The sequence below is a fragment of the Cystoisospora suis genome (assembly GCF_002600585.1).
Source record: "Cystoisospora suis strain Wien I chromosome Unknown contig_3370, whole genome shotgun sequence".
Classification (NCBI taxonomy): domain Eukaryota; phylum Apicomplexa; class Conoidasida; order Eucoccidiorida; family Sarcocystidae; genus Cystoisospora; species Cystoisospora suis.
Genome location: NW_027156165.1, coordinates 48236 through 62028, shown reverse-complemented (window position 1 = coordinate 62028; position 13793 = coordinate 48236). Strand labels below are relative to the sequence as shown.

Below are 13793 nucleotides of genomic sequence, written 5' to 3'. Positions count from 1 at the left end.
CACCTGCTCGTTGTTATTCCAGCTCGAGCGCCATCAGCAGAAATTCCCCTCCCCACGTGCAGTCGTTTGTTTTTCTCGCTTTAGAACACACGACAGTGGCGCCGAAAGGCAAGCTCAGGTTCGCAAGTGATCGTCGCAGACACTGATTGTGCCTAGGATTAAAAAACGTGTGGCGCCGGCTGTGGCTTCACTTCAGCGAGGTTCGTTACAACGTGTGGCGGCATGGGAAAAATAGAGGCACCCACTCGAGCAGGCAGACCGTACCACTTGCCGACCGTTGTCGCGCTTCTGCATTCAAGAGTACTTCTTGTTTTCGTAACGCTGCTGTTCATAAACATAGAGTGCAAAATAACAATACTGCGTTCTGCCAGCCAGTCGCGGCTGCATGGGTGCTCCTACCAAAACCGGCCACCGGGAGCTGCCAGCCCAGGTGCGCGATAAACAAAACACCGTACGGCCGTACTGAGGCGTCTCAAAAGTGCCGAGGTGGCTGTGAAGCAGCGCGAGCAAGAATACAGCAAAATTCTGACTGCGGTCCTTGCCGTCGGTTCACGCCAAGCAGTACGCTCTGCAGAAGAAAGCGTAACTGTTCTTCAGTGGTTAGGGATGGTCAGGTGGGGATGATTGGGCGCGAAGCGCCTCCTTTATAAACTGTGCGGTCGGAATTCTTTTTTCAAATGAAACCCGGCATACGATGTACCCGGTGAGGTAGGCTCAGCGTCAGGAACCATGGACTGGCAGTGTGCCTTCTACTTGGTGGGTCCCTCAAGAGAAGGCGAGGGGCTTGCAGTCCGCGAGTTTTCTCCCCAACCGACATCACAGAAACACCAAGTGGTTCCGTGTCAGCTCTGGCTTTTCGTGCCGCTACATGTGCATGGAATATGAACGCCATCACCACTTCGTCGAATCCAGTAGTTTGTGTGGACTGCATGACTCTGCCCAAGGGAGGCGTCCTTCACCAGATAATATTGTCGGTCAGCCGGGTACCTCTAATGTGGAGGAGGGGTGCTTGAAAAGATATGTTCTGGCTGTATTTTGATCAACACTTGTGCGCCAGGAGTGCTGATGGTAACTAATCGAACTATACATTCTCGGTATATGGTGTCTTCGGTAACGAGATGCGCGAACAAGCGTGACAGCTCAAATCTTGTCCAGGCACGAACTCAGCAACAGATCAGATAAGGCGAGAACTCCGGCGGGGGGGGGCAGCTGTTGGCGGCCGAAAGATAGGGACTGTAGAATCTATTCTCGGACCTACATTGTCGACAATCACACTAAATCATGAAAAAGATGCATTGAGGGTTTCGCAGTAGGGAAAGATATCTTCATCTGCGTCCCCTACAGTGGGAGTGCCCTATCTGTAGAGTGAAACGTGGACGACTACCCCATAATCACGGGTCTCACAGGGTCTCTCTCCGTAGAGGGTAGTGCAGCATCTGCCTAACGACATTGTGTCCGGTGAAAGAAGTCTGAAGTCGGACAAAGGAACTGGATCCGAGAAAAGATAACAAGAGCCCAGTGGTGAAACTGAATGCCGACTGAACGAAGAAACGGAGAGGCCTTTTTTATTATAAATTTTTTGATTTGACTAAAATAATAAAAAATAAAGATTTTTCACACGTCCGGGGGGGGAGTATCTAAAAACAGGGCTGACTTTTTTCCACTTCAGGTAGCTTGTCAAGAGCATCATGTAGTGTGTTCACAGCCCTCTCTGCTTAGCAGCGCCTCGACGTCCTCTATCAGTCTCGGAACCACCTGAAAGACGCAGGTCAGAACAACGCGAGAAACGTGCCATGTTGCAGAGGAACGTTATTTTAGTTGCAGAAGACAATTTTAGTCACGAAATATTCTGCTGGATCTGAAAGATATGTAGAATTCTTCTGCCACCTCCCCGGCATTACCACAAGTTCTCCACCCAACACGAGGGATGTATGACGTGTGCGCTTTTAAAGGATGATGGTGTCTTCCCTACGAATTTCTCCAGCAGTTTAAAACGCTGGACCTTCGAAAGGCGTAAAGTAGCGCTTCGTCTGTCGTCTTCTTGGATTTTTCTCTTCTCCCTCAAACTAGACGGAAAGTCCTTGGACAGACTTGACCCCGCAATGAAGAGCGGCAACTGTTTCTCGACATTCCGAGATAGATGCCGGCCGAACGCTAATTATCCGTCTGCGTATCTCTCTACAGTAATCTTTTCTGTACAATAATCCAATTCTCTGGTGTTATATCCGTCCGCGGAAAAACAGTAGGCCGAGTAAGGTGGAACCGCATTTTGTACGTCTTTGCCTTACGCGTAGGCACACAAGTGTACACCCCTGTCCGCAGTTCGGCGTCCCGCAAAAGGTACAGTCTAACCGAAGCAACTCGCATTTGCTAGCTAAAGAAACAATACTGCATAAGAACCCCCCAGAGTATCCATTACAACCGTGACGGGCTGTTCTACACTTCCTCCGGGTCCATAGTGACTGTCATCTCATCCTGATCAGCCGCTTCTCTACCGCGTCGCTTACACCCAGATAAGCGTCTACATAGACATGTAGTGTCCGGCTACGAGATAAAGGGTATCTCGTTTCTCGGATCGTGCTTAAACTAGGTTTCCTCAAGACTACAGATAACGTGTTCTGACGTTCGACGTGATAAGCCGCCCCCTATCGTGAAGTTGAGAATTCCGTCGCGTGTGAGAAGAACGACATCCCCCCCTTACCGTGAAGTTGAGAATTCCGTCGCGTGTGAGAAGAACGACATCCTCAAGGCGCACACCACCAAAGTTGAGATAAGCAGATAGCTTTTCCTCATTGATAAGACTGCAAAGAAACAAGACACTTCTCTTCTTATGTGTATGGCATATGGTCATATATATATATATATATATATTCATGTATATTAATACATGGAATGAGAGAGACATAGACAGACTGGTGCACCCATCTGTGTACATACGCGAAGATACACACAGGAACATGCATTCGCCAGTACACACACACGTGCCTATAGACAAAACACTCGTACCTTAGTGCGTGCATACATACATACATACACTCCCCCGCGGCTGCAGTACATCAGCCGTACAAGTGCCACTTTACCGGATCGGCACTATAGACCGAGGTTCCTTCCTTCCACCAAACGTTTCCCACGTTCATAATCTTCCTTCTAGAAAGCTTCCTCGAAAAAGAAGCTGGAGGGGAAAAGGCATCGTAGGAAAGTAGTTGGCGCATCGTCGTAAGAGCAAATAGATTCAGAAGTGTCTCTGAAACTGGCGTCATCAAGGAAACATATTCATGCCTTGACCTTCTACATACATGCGTGAGACAATCAGCACAGACTCCACTACCCCCAAGACGAGGACGCGAAAGTGTTCTTTTTAGGTCCGTTATTCACCAGAGTTCCTTAGCGACAAGAGCAGGACGAGGAATCGGATACCACCTCTCTGGCAACAGAACAACAGAAAGATATGATACGCACGCACACGTACCCTCATATCTAACTCCTGATAAGTGTGTGAACGTATGTATATGTGCACGTATCGTGATGGCATGCGTACTCCGCTACTTCTTTTGTAGGGGTGTCGACAAGCTCTCAAACCCAGCTCCGTGCATTTCGCATTGAAAGCCCACTCTACCTTTTCTGTTTTTCATCATTCAGAGCCTTATCAATCAAAAACGGTACGAAGTAGCACCCTGGCCAGGAAGACAGCAAGACACACGAAAGAGAAAACAGAAAGAATGATCTTCTTTCTTAAGGTTATCCTACACAGATAACAGGATCCCAAGGGGTGTATGTAGTCGGTACTGAAGATCTCACCCTACCGAGCGAGTAACGTATTGTTCGTCTTCTCCAGCACCAAACATATCCTTGAGTTGAAAGAGCTACGTACAAGTTAGAGAGCGTGTCCAAAGACCAGAACGCCCAGCTTATTCTTATCGTATGCTGGAATAAACTTACACACGCATACTGCATCTGAATCAGAGTGTACAGTATCGTTGTGTTACAATAGTAGGGTGTTTTCTCGCCTTCGACGTCGGAGTGACATCGAGTAACTAGGTTTCAGAGAGAGAGCCCAGGAGTTAACAAGCTGAATCTGAATAAACTGGACTTACACACCGGCTGTCCGTGCAGATAGAGACCCTCGGCTCCAAGAAGAGCTGGTCTCACTGTTGCACCATACACAGAGCAAGAAACTCTAGGAGCGGAGAGAGACGGACGCACCCCATACAGATGCCTTCGGGCGGAGAAGTTCTAAGATGTAAAAAGATTCAAGCGAGACAAAAAGGTTTTAAGCGTTTATTCGATACACGGTTCCCCCGCTGGTGTCTACAAGAGAGATCTACAGCTTCAAGTAAGTATGCGTACACGTACAGTTTCTCGATTCATAGCATCCGCCAACAAGATTGTAATTACTGACTCCCCAGTGTGGGTACACCCAGGCGAGACGAGAACAATGCCCGTGTGATGAGGTGTACCTGGCTCAACAGTAATGACCATATCCTCTTCCAAGACTCGAGTTGTCCTTAAGTACCTCAACCCCGGTTCTTCCCTACGGGGAAAACCCTTTGTGAAGCCACCAACGTCATGTGTATCTACACCCAGAAGGTGTCCGAGACCATGTGGCATGAAGACACTTCCGAGCTGAGCATCCATGCACGCCTCGATTGGGCCTTTAAGTACTCCTGCTTCCTGAATGAAATTGAGATAACAGCTCCCGGCAACATCTCTCTACTGAGAGATGATGCAGCCATGGAAAAACTCCATAAACGATTGACGACAATGCATGACTTCACGGTTACACCAGATATAGTCATGATCGTCTGTAACACATACATTCATAGATTCTTCAAGGCACCATTAAGCAAGCCCAGCAAGGACAGACGCTACACTCTTGCAGGCAGTTCAAAACAAAAAACACACAGAATTCATACATAGGTGAGCAGACTGCAGGAGATAGAAGGGGAATATTCGCATCCGGGAGAGCGAGAACATGAGGGACGAGTCCTGCCAAGAGAGAGACCTGCTGGATTTGTTACGTGCAGGGAGAGATGAAAATGTAATATCGAACCGAGAAGAGACTTCCTCGACCACCTCTTCCTACTCCCGCCCATCATAACGATATCTACAATACACAGTCTACGTGTTTGAGGGGATGAACGCGCTTCTTCACGTTTTTCTGTCTCGTGCTTTCTTCCACGGAAACTTTCCTTTTTTTCTGAACGCACACATTTGGCAAGATCCAATGTTTCTGTGCCTGCTTTATCTAGTACCCAAAACGACATATGTGTGGAGTGACTAAAGGCAATCGAAAGATCAGAGACCCTTGCCTTACTTGCACTTACAATAAGACGCTCTAAGATTGTTTTCTCAGCAAGGCGATGCATATCACACCATGATACCCCAGGGCGCATTGAAGCCTCCACAGCTTGCTGTGCTCTTAGAACCGCTTCATACACAGTACGCTGCTCGGGAGTGAAGCAACCGCTGACGGGGAAGCTGACTGTAATATCTGTTGAGTATCCAGCGTACTCTCCTCCCTACAACAAAAGACATCGTAAAGACGACACCCCACCATGAACAGCTAGAATCACTTCAGTCCCAGAAAGGTGGCGTAGAGTATGTCCTCTACATACCACAAATCCGCGCCAACAGAGGGCTATCACCGTCTATACGTGTCTTACGTTTGCGTCGCTCGCATTTACTGTGTGTATATATACGGAAATCCACATATACGTGTCAACGAAAGAAAGTGAAAGAAAACGCTTTTCTGTTATACACAGCGAGAGTTAGATCCAGACAAAGTAACAGATTCTCCTACTTGGAACTCTCAGCTGAGGAGGACTGTCACAATACTTTCATCGTCGGGTTCCCTTGTTCTGTTACCCGTCTTCGTGGGCTCTGCACCAAGCAGACACGCACAGCACTTCTGGAGTGTCCTCATATTCTTACGATATCAAACACACAGCCCCCTATAGTAGTAGTAGCATTAAGACACTGAAGAGTATCAGCAGACGAACTGTCTCCATAGAGGAAATAGTAGAGATGAGATGTGTGTCGCACCATTCCTCAGATCCTGGCTTCTCAAGGCTAGACCACACGTTAATCCACCTGATGACAATAAAGAATGAAATGCCAGCTAGATAAAAAAAGTTCTTCTTCGTGAAATATCCAAGGTAGACTAGTGACACACCTCTTTATGTAATGGCTCGGCCTTTCAAATTTACCATGTCAAAGAGAAGCATATCAGCTGATTTGATGACGCCGTCATTTGGTCGGCCGGCGTGTCCATAGTGAAGGATGGCTCCGTGCGGACCTGCGCTGCCCAAACAAACGACTCAGAGCGGAGAGGTCAGTGTACAGCCAAAAGACTTCATACAAACCTGGTAGAAACGGTGCTTGATCTTTCAAAGACATTCCACTTGTCTGAGGATACTAGCAAAAAGAGGGAAACATCGACATCCGAAAATGTGACGAAGAAACTATCCTTCATGGGTATAGCCGCAGGCCAACCACGTTTCAATGCTGCTGTTTCTTTCGCATAGATAGATAGATGGAGGGATATGTATGTACACGTGTGTATGATCATGAAATTTCGTGTTATTGTGTTTCTTAGTGGGTGAGGATTCTTTGTGTGAGGGAAAATAGCTCGCTTTGCATGTCGTCAAACAATCACATCTCAAACACCTACCAGCATATGCAATCATAGGCAACATGCCGAGCCCCGCCAGCATAGTGCGCGAAGGCCTTAAAAAGAGCCTCAGCCTGCCCCTCAACCATCCCTTCACGCACGTGCTGCATCACGAAGACGTGGGCTTGAGAGGAGAGGAGACACGCTGCCCGTAGGTGGTCTTGTTCTAATGGCGTCTGAACGAAGAACGGAGGAAGAAAGTCATAAAAAAGACGACTTCTCAGACACACACAAGAAGTGCGAACACAAGCGATCGATCCAACGGAGAAAATGCCTAGGAGTCAACGCGACGGGACAGCTGAGCGCCTTCGTGCTATCCGGGAAGCACGATACCTTTCTCGGTTGACCTTTGGACGCATACTCCAGTTGGGAGCATAGATTATATGTATACGTGTATGTATGGGAAGAAAAACACAGAGAGATGCTCAAAAGACAGAAATAGAGAACACCGCTAGCACGAAAGAGCGAGCTGACAAGTTGCAAATGGGTAAGTACTCATCCGTAGTGTCTCCCCAGCTGATAATCAGAAAGGTTCCTGTGCGACTCATGCGACGTGATGCCTCACGCTCTACACGTGAACGGCCAGCTGTGAAGTCTTTTTCATGAAAGGTGTTACTTAGCTGTCTCCCTGCTCCAGTGTGAAATTTCTCACGGATGAGGTGGGGAGGCAGTCGCCATTTTCATCAAAGGAGAGTAATGGAAAATCTTGTCAAAAGTCTTTGTCATTCTTGATCCTGACCTTATGCACACGACACTCAACGAGGAGATCATAGAGAACCGAATCGTCGACATGACTTATACCGAGCTCTCCAGTGATGGCCGGTGGCGTTAGAAGCCTGTCGCTGTCACTGTTCTGACCTCGTAACACTAGCACCCGCGTGATGCCCCGGTCCTACGAAGGAAATGCATGACAGACCACCGGTGCATGCGTCCAGACTCGTGCGTCCTAGTATATAGACAGACAAGAAAGCACAAGAGGCCGGACTCTGGAACACCTACGCCCCCATACATACAGCTGGAGTGGTACACCATGCACTTGGTAACAGCCAGTACACAGAGGCAGAGGCAGCTTTGCATACGGAAGTGTGAATGTCCATACTTTCTATCAGAAGATTCTAGTGAAGTAAGAGGCACCTCCTGACAGAAAATCAACCTCAGAAACAACACCCGGGATACTGCAGAGGCGCCCCGCCTTGGCAGAGAGGCCCAAAGCAAGAGGCGAGACACAGTAAAGAAACCTTCAGCAATAGCGACCTGGGAACGTAAGGTACCGCAACATAGTTATGCATGCCTACGCCGCTGTCATCTTCATTGAGAGAATTGACATCGTGAAGAGGTGTCGGCATGAGAGTATAGTACGGTGAGTCATCCTCTTCTGTCTGCAGCGACTACTCTCTCACGAACGCGGGACACCACAGTCAAGTAAGACACTTGCTTTTAGTTCGCGCTTGATCTCTGCCATATCCGCTTTGTAGACCACCGCCTTCTCAATACCGTATGCCTGCACGTAGTTCTCAGGCTGCTGCAGAGGTCCCATAAACCTGCAAGCAGACACGGAGAAGACAAAAGAGACAGGACAAGAGACATCAAGAGGTGCCGAAGTACAGAGACGATCAAAGCAGACAGACGAGAAAAAGCCACGACACAACCAAGCATCCTCATCATGCCCGTTCAGATTAGGCGGGCGAAGGTCGGGCGGCAACGCGAGGACCCGAGAAAAAGAAGAAAAAGACGGATTTAGCTGGAAATTCAAGACGACATTCTAGTACAGACAGGCGAACAAAAGGAGAGTTAGCAGGACGACATGCAAAAACAAGTGAATACGCAGGAGAAGCTATTTCCATACGTGTTCCGTTTGTTATAAGAATGCACATATGGACAGATGTTCCTCTGTACTCGGAACTTTCAACAATGAGAAGAGAGAGATGAACTCTCGCTTACCGAGAATGGATAATCCAATCACAAGAGCATGCTGCGGCTCAATAATTCTCACCCCGGAGAGGCACCTTTTCGTAGTCACACGAAAGAATGCACATACACTATCCAATCGGCAAAGAGCAAGATTTCAGCAGGTAGTACACAAACCTTCCCTGCTTAGCAGCAGTTCTACTGGAGCGAACGCGTGAAGTCTAAGTTGCTCGTTTACTTAAGGCTGCTACTATCGCCCGTATACATGGGCTTGCACAAGAAACGTTGTGCGTGGTAAGTTACCTCTGATAATCTGGCGAAGTCCATGGGAAAAAGAGAATGGCCTCGCGCCGCTTTAGATCCAGAAGGCCGTAAAGGTCGGGTTCATTCACACCGAAGAGATAGTGAAAGAACTGTTCTTGACGAAAAACTGTTTTGTTGCAGTCCGCTATGTATCGGCACCCAACAACACAATCGCACTGCAGAAGAGCTTCACCAAAACTTTGGATAAACTTCAGCGGGAAAAAACTGAGGCTTCACGTCTCCTCGGGCGAAAGTAAGAAAGTAAGTTGATGCAAAGTATCTCATGTACCACCTCATACATACATACGCTCTTTTCGAAACATAGGCCCGATGCGGACACAGGGCATGCACACTACAGCTGGATGGCGATGGATTCTCATTGAACAAGCTTTTAGACATGGACAGACACGTGCATTGCTTTCAGGGCCCTTCATATCAGCTGCACGCACTGGCAGAGAAAGACGCAGTATCTTTCTTCTGAGCACCGCCGTAAGAAAAGGCGCAAAGATTCGCATCTCTCTTTTCTCAATGCCTCTCTCCGTGGTGTTGTGCGGTTAGGGCATAGTGTTCAGAGCATATTCGTTTGTTTGACCTTTTGAACGGGACAGAAGACATCTCCCCGCATGAAATCACATTTCGCCGGACAATCCTTCAGACATGAAATATTTTTGATTCCGAGCTTACAGGAGTAAAAGCTCCAGTCATCTGAAGTACCGCCTTGGAAGAATGCGGCAGTGGCGTCACCGCTCATTAGGCCAGCTGCTTCAGCGGCCTTGAAGACTCTCTCGCGCACCTGAAAGAAAAGAGGACAGAAGGGCAACCTGTCCGACGGTTTACGTGGGATCCGTGCAGCGTATGAGATATAGGAGCTTGGAAAGAAACAGCGCTGACGAAGAACGCGCCAAGGTGAAAGAATCTTTGCTAACCTTCACAGACTTGTGACAACGAACGGACCGATTTCTGAGTTGGAACTGAATAGCCGTCACCGACAGATCGATTTCTTGCTACGGACACAGTCGGAACACCCTTGTAGACTGTCTACCTTCTTCTTGCCCCAGCAAGTTGTACTGCATCAAACAACCGTCGGGAGCTATAGCAACCGCCCTCTTCAAGCCACACGAGGAGCCAAATGAGTGCAGCCGGTAGCGACGCTGCGAGGTAAGCCTGCAATACAAATAGGTACGCATCTCTATGTATTGACGTATAGACAGATATACGTGCCTACATGCCTGTAGGCTTAACGACGCCGCCGAGGATCTCATTCTGTCGGCTTATGACTTTTCCGTCCCACCTGCAGTAGAGTCCTCCCTGGCAAGGGTGTCTCCATTGAGGTAAAAATGCAAACAGAGGACGGCAGATTTGCTCGTAGAATAACATAGATCTTCAATACTATTACACCACAACCTCCGCCGGAGAGTACAGATGGAAGACAAAGAAATGTCTGTAGAGAAGCTGTCTCGGATACTATTACCTCTACTGCAGTCGCCCTGAAGTGACTGATATTGGGGTAGTATAATTCTCTTGTAGCAAAAACTACAATCCTAAAGCGTCCATACATCCGTGGCTTTGAGACTGAGCCAGAATAATATAACCGCCTCAGGATAGAAGAGCAGATGAAGCAGGATTGCAGGAAGCGCGTGTGCGGTAGTGAGAGGGCCACAGAAGTGCTGTAAGAGATACGCGCCCCCATTCCTTCTCCGGACTTAGTCATGTGGGTTGGCTGTGCTCGAACGTGGATAGAAGATGTGGAGAAAGGAAGGCCAAGAAAAGGAGAGTGACGCAGTTGCATGACGTCCGCAGAGTAAAACAAAAAACGGAAGTACCTATTGCAGGTGCAGAAAATGAAGCCCCAAGATATATACAACGTATATGTGTGAAATCCTTCCTACACTTGTCTGCCTACGCACAAAGTTCAGATTATACACCGAAACGTAGAGAGATATCAGAGTACCATGTCACTTAGCCTTTGAGGGCACGTGAAACTGCAAAGGAATGGGCGCAAAAGAAGCCTACCTGATGCGTTCTCGCGGCCAGAGCCTTTCTACTGGTAAGATACGCATGCAGCTGCCTCTGAGGGTCACTCTGTCTAACAGCGTCAAAGGAGACAGGCCAGTGAAGCCACGGCTTGCTTTCTCCTTTTCCGGAGGTGCTGCAGCTCGGCGACTGTCGCGCAGAGCGGGATGGGTGAAGAATCTCTTGAAGAACCTGAGGCAGAGAAGGTGGAGTGTCGTCAGGAGACGAAAACTTAAAAGGAGGAAGGACACTGGGAAGGATTCCATTCTCGGCGCGCTGCTGACAGCCGTACGCGGAAAAAGAGACAGGGGCCGCCATTTTTGATTGGAGTTCGCTAACCGCAGAGCATGGGGTCGGTGTCGGCATGTACACGAACAGCGAGCGAAGGAGGGGCGGAAAGGGCCCAGAAAACGCTCGACGGAGGGGAGGGAGAAAAGTACGAGAGCTAAAACAGCAACATATAGCAACAGACAAGCAACAGAAAAGTCGGCCTGCGTGAGAAACGTAGGCCGACTATTCTGCGGAGCAGGAAAGTAGTGCACAGTATGGGGCAAGAAGAGTCAAATTAGAAAAGGAATAGATACAGAGGATAGAAGGTACCGGTAGCAGGGCCGGCTTTACCACGCTAAAAAAGACAAGATCCCGGGGTCGTACGGAGCACGCAGGCGCAGACCCGGACTGGCTACACAGATGGTGGAGAAAGAACATGAGACGTCGAATCAGCCGACGCCATTGCCATATACACAAAGCCACGCCAGAAAAGAAAATAACACAGAATAAAGCGGATGTCGCTTGACGTTAGACGACGCGCCAGGAAAGGGAGTTGCGACTGCCCGGACGACTCGAGCCCCGGAAAATCAGCCAACGCCGGAGGCCCAGCTATCCTGGAACCAGAAAAGGGCCCAGTTTGAGCGACATCGAACTCGATGTGTGTGAGCTCAGGCTATCAACAAGTCGTCGCCGCTCATCTTCTTCAGCAACCTTGGGGCCGGGGAGGGCATCTCGTGAGAAGAGTGGCCATGGGCTAACGCCCCGGATCCTCTAGCACATCGTAGGAAGGATAAAAGTGGTAGATTTTTCTCCTCTGAGCCTGGAGCTCACACCCTGAAATGCGGGAAAGTCTGTCCGTTGTCGCTTGTCTTGAACGCCGACCGGCTCATGGTTTCACTTTCACTGAAAGAAACTCTTCACAATATCCCAGGGCAGGCTTCTGGAGCTAAAAATTGTAGCCATCCAGTTTCCGAATCTTCTTGAATGGCACCGGACATCGAAGGAACTCGGCTCCTGACCTGCTTTCTCATCCTCGACGTGGTGACTGCATGCCGCGTACGTAGCGGCAGCGTGCGCGGAAAAAGCGGAGATTGCTGGACAGACAACAGGACGAGGAACCTTCCCTCGGCCAGTGGCCGTCCGACTTTGACTACCCTCGTATTATCTGGAGAGCTTATCGAAACTGTCCGGCGGGGCGGTCCCGGGCAGTTGTCCTTTCGTGTGGCGGGCCTGTGACACGTGACACAACGCATCTGCATCAACGTACCGTGCGTACAGCTCGCTGTGTCAGGTGTGTCTCGATTGTCGTAGCGAGTTAGTTTCTGTTCTTCTCTTTGTTTTGCTCCTCAACGCAGAATGAACTGAAGGAGAACTAGTATGCCCTACAGAGACGGGGTTACTACGTCGGAGGTGTCGAGTGTGTGAAATCGCTCGCAGCTGCCGGACAGCTGGCCCACAGGGACCGTACCCCGCCAGCATCCCGGAAACAGTCCCGACAGTTCCGCCGGAGGTTCGTCCGTTCTCGCATTCTGATGGGTTGTCGAAGGAACCGCGGCGCAGGGCTGAGTTTTCCGGTGGGCAGCTGTCTTCCGTGGCCGAGTGAACGGCCTTTGAAAGGCACGCAGGTTTCGCAAAGGAAGGCAGGTGTGATGTCAGTGCGACTCCGAGCGGTCGCTCAGTGTGCCTTGCCGTGAGTGCCGGCAAACAAGACGCAGGGTGTCTCTTTCTGAGCGCTCTTTTTATTTCTGCCGACGGGCACGATTATTGATGTTTCGCTGTTGCATGTGGACCATGTGCGAGCGTCTGAGAGCGAGAGCTAAACCTCGGGAAGTCTCGGTGGCAACAGCTGCAGTCGTTGCTCGCTTCTGCACAAGCCAATTAAAAAAACACACCCTGGGTATCTTCTGTTGGCCGAGCTTTCAAGCGTGGAACTCTCGACAGTGGGTGCTAGCGACGAGACAGACGCCAGCTGGAGGTCAAGAGTGGAAGAGATAGCGCCTCTCTACGTAAGCCATAGGAACTACGGGAGCAGTAACCGGGGAGCACAAGCTTCACAGTGCCATGCTCGCGAAAACCTGCAGTGCTCACTCGGCCAATAGTCAGCCGGTGAGCTGCTACAGTAACGCTTTGATAGGCGGCCAAGAGCACTGCACACAATGGTAAGAGCTCTGTAGCGTGTCGTGGATCTGGGACGCCTGGTGCCGTAAGAGACGCTACGGTTCCGGGAAGGCGTTGGACCTGCTAGGCGGGCTGAGAGTGTACACTGGTTCCTCGTGGAGCGGACCTTCGGCGGCAGGAGAGCCGCCGTGCGCAGGCAAGAGACCAGGGAGAATCGCTTAGTCTGCTAATGTGAGAAAATAGTGTTTCTATGGAAACAGTGGTAGCAGTAGCTCAACCCTGATAGAGAAGCTGAGCTGTACACTCTAGTGGAACCTCGTGATTTTCAGAAACGTGCGTGGGGCTCCGAACGTCCCCGACAGCGCGGAGTGCCGTCTCTGTGCCTGCGTTCGCCTCTTTCTAGTGAAAGTCTTTCGGTAGTGTGACGCCGAAAGGGCAAGCCCCTGTCGCAATTCGGGGCATTGGCGAATCTCAATATCCAGTGGCGCCCACGGAAATACAGCGGGCACCA

General features: G+C 49.7%; 2 protein-coding genes across 2 annotated transcripts; one reads left to right on the top strand and one right to left on the bottom strand.

Annotated features, from left to right (window-relative positions):
* Positions 1–1508: 1508 nt before the first annotated feature.
* On the bottom strand, positions 1509–12577 carry CSUI_006622 (peptidase d). Its single transcript, XM_068066776.1, has 12 exons — positions 10895–12577; positions 9566–9674; positions 8882–9026; positions 8100–8211; positions 7410–7562; positions 6671–6846; positions 6207–6300; positions 5325–5519; positions 4458–4671; positions 3617–3674; positions 2702–2801; positions 1509–1755 (listed from the first exon to the last, which is right to left on the bottom strand). The coding sequence occupies exons 1-12, from the start codon at positions 11258–11260 to the stop codon at positions 1687–1689; spliced, it is 1791 nt and encodes a 596-aa protein (XP_067921260.1). The 5' UTR covers positions 11261–12577; the 3' UTR covers positions 1509–1686.
* CSUI_006621 (uncharacterized protein) lies at positions 12313–12970 on the top strand. Its single transcript, XM_068066775.1, has one exon. The coding sequence runs from the start codon at positions 12697–12699 to the stop codon at positions 12856–12858; it is 162 nt and encodes a 53-aa protein (XP_067921259.1). The 5' UTR covers positions 12313–12696; the 3' UTR covers positions 12859–12970.
* The last annotated feature ends 823 nt before the right edge of the window (positions 12971–13793 follow it).